The 7568-nt window shown below is 33.8% G+C and overlaps 1 protein-coding gene and 1 pseudogene across 1 annotated transcript in view; one reads left to right on the forward strand and one right to left on the reverse strand.

Moving 5' to 3' along the window:
- Positions 1 to 3018, forward strand: part of LOC110028679 (berberine bridge enzyme-like 15) — a 14717-nt gene extending 11699 nt beyond the window's left edge. Inside the window, exon 4 of the mRNA XM_020730628.1 lies at positions 2934 to 3018. Within this exon, the coding sequence (XP_020586287.1) occupies positions 2934 to 3018 (85 nt within the window). The remainder of the gene's footprint in view (positions 1 to 2933) is intronic.
- Positions 3019 to 3732: 714 nt separating this feature from the next.
- LOC110028680 lies at positions 3733 to 5424 on the reverse strand (annotated as a pseudogene).
- Positions 5425 to 7568: the final 2144 nt, after the last annotated feature.

Genomic DNA, 7568 nt, shown 5'->3' on the forward strand with positions numbered 1-7568 from the left:
ATATATATATATATATATAATATTTATAATATATTAAATTTCAAGACTTTATCTAAGATAAAATTTTAAAAATATTTATTTAAGAAAATAATATTTTTTTTTATTTTAGAAAAGGTGAATTTTAATTATTACTTATCTTAAAGTTGCTTGTTCTATTTATTATTTTATTATAGCGCTAACTTAAATTAATATTGCATTTGCACTTTTATAACAAACAAGTCGGCTTGAACTCTTATACTAACTACAAATAAAAAAAAAAGTTTTTGCAGCACTTTACACAGACAACCACAGCGGTAAAAACTTATGCTATGTTCTTTGCAGTGATTTTAAATCGTTGTAATTGCTAGCCCTGCAAAAGTTTTTACAGCAATTTAAACTATTTTTATGCATTTTTTTAAAAACAACTTTAAATAAGTGTTGCCAAAAACCTTATTTTTAGTGGTAAAACTCGAGCTCGAGCTCGAATTAAATTAAGTAATTAATTAATCTCAAGCTGAAGCCGTAGGTGGCTCAAGGTCAAATTGACTCGTTTACACTCCTAGCCATGACTATCCGCCAACCATTCCTCAGGTTGATGATTCCATTATATGATTTTCACCCGACTAATAATAGTTTGAAAAAAAAAAATTTTGATGAGAAAATTATTCATTGAATTAACTTTTAATATCAAATCATAAGAAAATAATCTTAGCATGTGAAAGCAAATTAACAATGATAGAGTGAGATTTAAAGTTTTCACTTTATAAAAAGTACAACATACATATAAGAAGTATTTTATGAGATAATAGATTTTACGTACAAAAATCATAGAAATTAAAAGACAAAACTCATAAAATCTGGTATAGTTAAAATTACTTCACTAATGTATGCCATAGATTACACGTGTTGTTATTCTTCGTGACAAAATAAGTGTTGATACCTTGTAGTATACATGAATTGTGCAGAATATAATATTTCATGATTGAAGTTGTAATTTTGAGACATTGAGCTTCTCTTCAAACAAAACATTTGTAATATGTTCGATCATTTTTAATCTTAGTGTGGTGATGATGGGTGATCAGGCAACTCGTGTTGGTGTTAATGTTGATAGCATGCATCGATTTAATGACATACATCAATATTATATGTTTTGACACTATCAATATTATTAGCGAGTACAATTGACAGTTAGAGTGTGTTGGAGCCGACGTAGATGGCAAGCATCAACTTTATGAGCGTTGGTAACTTTTATCCCAGAAGATTTTGCATAATTTCGTACCTGTGAATCTTAACCTTCAATGGCATGGTATAGATTTAGCCTCAAAATGTCAATGTTATTATGACTTAAAAGATGTTCAACACCTTTTTGTTCAGAGCTGTATTGCGATTTCATTTGGCGTTTGATGGTTTCAGTCTTCAATAAAAACAGTTTTCAATCTAATGCTACGCTAAATGAGCTTATAAGAAATTGGTTAGCCCTTATTCCCAGAACTGCTAAAAAATATAATATCCATATTATTTTATCGTTTTTATGATTTATTTGGAATGCTAGAAATTCTTCGAAGCATCATAACAACAATATGAATCATAACTCAATCATTTTTTATATTTCTCATAGAATGCATTTCTTGATTAAAGCCAATTTAATCATTAGTAAATAGTTTAAAGGTATTCGAAAATCTCTATTTGCCTTCGATCTTCATGATTTGAAGCCTCCCGACTCTTACTTGGTTTGGGTTAATTGTTTTGCACCTAGGTTTGGATGGGTGAAATCCAATACAATGGTTCAGTGTCTAACATGTCGGGGCTTTGGAGTTTTTTGAGAGACCGTGAGGGTAACTTGCTAATTGTTTTTGCAAGTCCTCTTAATAATTCCTCTATACTTTATTCGAAATTATTTGTTCTGAAAGAAAGTTTGATCTTAGCTATATCTATTAATTACTGTAATGTATGATTTGATTTTGATGTTCAACTGGCAGTGCAGCTGTATTCAAACTTTAATATGAATGATATTGCCAACTGTCATATCATCTATCTATTGCGTGAGATTCAACATCTTTTTTACTCTATTAATTGGAGGATATCACATATTTTTAGAGAAGGTAGCCCCTTGTATTAATTTTTTGGCTAACTTGGGGTCTCGCCTGCAGAACTTCCAAACATTTTCCTATGTTGATTTGGATCAACATTTCAAATGCAAGATTTTCTTAGATAAATTTGGTATCCCATATCTAAGATCTTATTAATTTTTCTATTTTTCTGGTTGGGTACTTGGCCTATTTTCTTTTTTCTCGTGTGGATGCTTGGTTGTTTTGGGCGTGTGCTTCTTATGTTGTTATTATTGTTTGGTGCATTTGAGCTTCAATGAATGTTTATGTCTTGTTCTACTTTTTAGTTTTTTTTTTTTTTTTTGTAGTTGGACTTGTTCTGCTTTCAGGGTAACATCCCTCTTGTATTTAAAAGTCTTTAATACATTTTGTTTCTTATTGCTTTCCTATTGGAGTCGAGCCGGTTTACCAGACATTGGGAGCTCTTGCGTGTTTTTATATTGTTAAGATTTATCTCTTTAGTCATTTTTCTAGGTTGTGGCATTTTTTGAGGTCTTGCTCTTTCAGTAATGGTGGTTGCAACTTGATCATTTTTTCTTTTGTTAGGTGTTCTTCTTTTGATTTTTTTCTTGGTCGTCGTTTGGTATCCTTAGAACAGTTTTTTTTTTCTCCCATTTGGTTGTAAAAGACTACCCTAATGTACCTAATGTTTTGCCCTTTTTGTTTATCCTTGATGATGCTTTGATCCTTGTGGATGGCTTCTAGATTATTCTTATTTTCTATGTTATTCTTCTTTCTTTGTTCTTTCTCTTTAATCTACTTATTTCAGATCCTCCATTTGGCATCCTTGTATATCTAGGTATCCCCTTATTTTGGTTTTCTTTCGCTTTGTCTTTGCTATTGCAGGTTTCTATTGGATCTTTTGTTGGCTTTCAATGAATCTTTGAGGTTTCCTTGGCGGTGTGTTTCTTTTTGGAATTCCATTGTGTGAGTTAAGGATCCCCTAGCTACTCTTTTGTGTGTGTTTTGTTATGTATTGGGGATCCTTCTGTTGATGTTTGTAATTTTTATTTTGGATTAATAAAATTCTCTTCGGGTTTTCAAAAAAAAGTACATTGACTTCACACGAAAAAAACTATCATTAATGATAGGTGTCATTCTTATAAGCGATCACGAGTGATGAAGTCAAGGGGCATTGATGATCAAAAGATTATGATCGTGTTACTATAGATGATTAATGGAAGGTCGGATAACTATAGACATGAGAAAAGTGTTAGAAAACAATAGTTAGATCATGTTGGCTAGGCGACCATAATTGGTGCAAATTATTCTAAAGAAGAATACACCAACTGTAGAAGATGCAAGTATACAATGGCAAATACTTATGATGAATACGCCATTAGTGCAAAGATGCAAATGCAAGAAACATCGCGTGAGCGATGTTGTGCTTGACTATCTTGGGTATTGAACAACAACGTGGAATTACACCTTGCCCTAATAGCAACCAAACACATAACCAAGAGACAGGCACACATATTATGTAATGTACAATGCAACCAAGCAAACACGTGCTCCATGTAAAAGAACATGTAAAAATCAAGTTCAATTTTTAATAATTATTAATTTCCATCCTGGCGAGGGGAAGGATTGTTGTTTGAAGTCGGAGCTGTTGCTCAGAGCAGAATCTCTCTCTCTCGTAGGCTGCTCAAAGGCTTTCCTTGGTATCCTGCAAATAAAGCGTTTGCTTAACCGTCATTATTATAAAATTAAATGCATGTTTTTTTTTAAATACAATTATATATTAACTACATCCTCATTTTCCTATTTCTATTAAATTGAGCAAAACATTGCCGGCCTAATCATTTTCTTTAATTTTGTCAAATAGATATGTCAATTATCCCAACAATTTTTTAAACAGACAAGTAATGTCTGCCAGCTAATATTTATTTATTAGTTTAAAAAAAGAAAAAATAAATAAAAAGCACAGTTGCCTGCAAACTTGAGTTCGGGAAAATAGCTCTTCATTATGAGGGGCAGCTCTTTCTTGTCTCCAAAAAACAATGAGTTGAAAGAAACTTGTACCCTTCTCTTCATCTTATTCTCATCATCAGCTTCGCAATCGTTTCCCGAAACCTTCAAAAGCGTTGTTATGAACAGTCTCTTATCCACCTTATAAGCCATTCGCTGCCATTTATCCACCACCATCGTCGCTTCCTCCTCTAAAGTTTTTGAGACTGTGAAAACAGTTACCTTACTCGGAACAGCCACGAGCCTCAGCTGGTGAGCCAGAATCACCCCAAAGCTCATCCCTCCTCCGCCTCTCAACGCCCAGAATAGATCTTCGCCCATCGTTCCTCGATCCTTTATTTCTCCGCTTGCCGCCACGAATCGGATGTCTTCCACGCTGCCGCTCGCTAACTCGATTAACCTGCAAAAGTAAATAATAAAAGCAAGCCACCGTCAACTTTAACTTGAATTTCACATATTGTAAAATAGAATGAATGATTATATAAGAAATTAGTTAATATGAAATATAAATTTTATTTAATGAATTTTTTTATAATTTTAAAAAATTTCAAATTTAATATATTTTTTAAATATATTTGTTGTTAGTATTTTTTTTTTTTTAAGGACTCAACTCGGATTAATTTGAGCTTGACTTATTAACTTCTTGAACTCATTTCACGTGCCACTTAAGGGTCTGTTTGGGGCAGCTGCAGCTTATGCAGCTTCTGCTGATAAGCAGCTTATCCTGATAATCTACTGATGATCAGCTGTTCCGGATAAGTGGTCTGATTGTTTGGTTGGCGCTTATGAAAAATAGCTGATTTTGAAAAATTGACAATTCTGCCTTTGAAATGCTCCTGCGCCTACGGTGGGATTCAGGCCGGCGGGGAAGGTGGCATTCCTTGCTATCGTTGGCGATGGCGTAGTAGAGCTCCCCGAGAGTGGCTCCGGCATGCACCCAGGCTGTGGCGGAATGTGTATCGATGCTGATGGAAGAGAGAAATTGGAGGTCAATAAGCACAAATCGGTCGGAGGTGGGAACGAAGGATAGATCATCATTGTCTTGGCCGCCGCTACTGGTGCGGATAGGGATGGCGAGGCTGCGAGAGCAAAGAACGGCGGCTTGGACGTGGATTTCGATGGTTGGGACAAAGAGGAGAAGCGGTTTGAAGGAGTTTTGGGGGGTGCGGCGGCTGGGGACGGAGGAGAAGTATTGGTTGTAGAAAGAGGATTGGGGATTGAAGTAATGTTTGGAGGGAACAGAGTGGTTGCGGAGGCAATGAACGTAGCCGTACTCGTCGTTAATTGTCGACTGATCAACTTTAATGGCGTGGGAAGAAAGCAAAAGGAAGAGGAGATTAATGAAGAGGGGGATGAGGAGGATCTCCATCACTTTTTGCCTTGTTGGTTTATGGGTTTGGGGTGCATCAATTTCCCAAGGGTTTAAATAGAAGTGAGATGTTGAAATTTTTCAAAGTAGATATGAAGATGATTTTTATAAATTATGAATAAATCAAGAAGTGGGGATTTAAATATATACATTCCACGTGAAATTTTATGTATTTATATGTTGAATGCATAAGTTTAAATATTTAATTGTTATATAAAAAATATGAATATCTAGAAATTTTCGTTAGTTTTCTTTTATTGAATCTAGCATACCTGTCGAAGTTGTTGAATCGAGCTCACCTGCCAAAATGGTTGAATCAAGTCCACCTATAAAAGTTATTCTTCAAAAGTCCAAAATGTTCTTCTCCTATGAGGTACACACAGATCATCGCTCTTCACATGAGAAAAAGTAAAAAAGAAATTCCAGAGCCCATTTTGGACTAATGACCCGATGAGAACTGTCGATCACCATTAAACATCAAGTGTTTTCGCTCACCATCAAACACCAACCACTGGTGACTGTTGCTTGTGACTGCCCTAGCAAGAATCTGTTGGTCGTTCATAAGAAATATATTTTTTTACCCTGTATAAAAACAAATTTAATGTTCAATGTAAATTTATAATCTTATTCTCAATGAGAGAAGGGGTTCAGCACCAACAACGACCTATGTGGACAAATTCTACTTTCATAGCTTCTGGTTATAGCCTCAGAAGTATACTACTATTTTTGCAGCCACAAACTATAGTCTTTGTGGTCGGTTACTTTTGTCACACCTTTCAAATATAGCCTATGTGGCCAACTGGCAATATTACAACCACTACTTATTACATTTATGGTCGATTAATATTATTGCAGTAATTGACTATGGCCTTTGTGTCCAACTACTACTGTTATAGTTTACATCTATGAGATTGGTGGCTAACTATTGTTCTTGCAACCCTGGACTACTACTTTTGTGATTGCATACTACTATTACAGTTTCCAACTATAACATATGAGTCAAACTAACAATGTTGCAGTCACCAACTACGGCCTTTGTGGCCAACTAACGAAATTGCAATCACCAACTACGGTTTTTTTGTAGCAAACTACCATTATTACATCTTCCAACTATAACATCTATGGTTAACTAACATAATTATAGTAACCAACTATGACATTTGTTGCCAACTGGCGATATTGCAACTTCCAACAACAATCTTAGTGGCCAATTATTTCCTACGCAGCAACCAACTACAAATTATATGATCAACTACTACTACTACTACTACTACAACAACTTTAATTATGGCATCTATGGCCAACTACCATTATTCTAACCACCAACTCTAGCCTTTGTGGCCAACTATTATTGTTACAGGTGTCATCTTCAGCTTATGTGGTCAACTGCTATTAAAACCTTTAACTTTGGTTTTTATGATCAATTGTTGATATTATAGCCACGGACTATACTCTTCATAATCAACTGCATTTGTTGTAGCCCAATTATGGCTATTATAGCTAAATTACTATTGTAAATATGTTATTACCATCTTTAAAATTTCATCTTCTTTAATTAATGAGGAAATTTATGCGCTTACAAACACATAGTGAATTATTTTGATTAGGCTAAGCCCTCTTGGTTTTCCCTTTAGAGGATTTGCCCTATAAAAAATCATGGCCCTTCTGTTATTTTTCTATTGTATGTCTGTTTTTTAGATCTTTGTGTCATGCTAAAACTTTAAATTATCACTCTATAAACATAAATTTTCCAGCACACAACAATTTTTCAAATGTTAAACAATAATTCTTTATATTTGCTCATATTTTATATTCAATTTGTAAAATGTGTTTTATGTGAAAAATCCAAAATCATAAATTTTTATTTTTATAAATTTAAGTCAATTTTCAACTTGGTGTGTTACCAAAAAACTTCACTTGATTAAATGTGAGGTTTCATATATATTAGGTTGGATAATTTTAAGAGTTAAATTGAACATCATTTAAATTTTGATTTTAACAAATTTAGAGTCTCATTAAACATTTAAATGAGGTAAACGCAACACGATCAAAAGTGATTCAATCAAAGTCTAAATGAGCTAATATTAAGTACTTAAAGTAGAATTAAAAATTTTAAAATACTGATTGGAGGATCAAATAATCTC

The sequence above is a fragment of the Phalaenopsis equestris genome, unplaced genomic scaffold, assembly GCF_001263595.1.
Source record: "Phalaenopsis equestris unplaced genomic scaffold, ASM126359v1 Scaffold000522, whole genome shotgun sequence".
Lineage (NCBI taxonomy): Eukaryota > Viridiplantae > Streptophyta > Magnoliopsida > Asparagales > Orchidaceae > Phalaenopsis > Phalaenopsis equestris.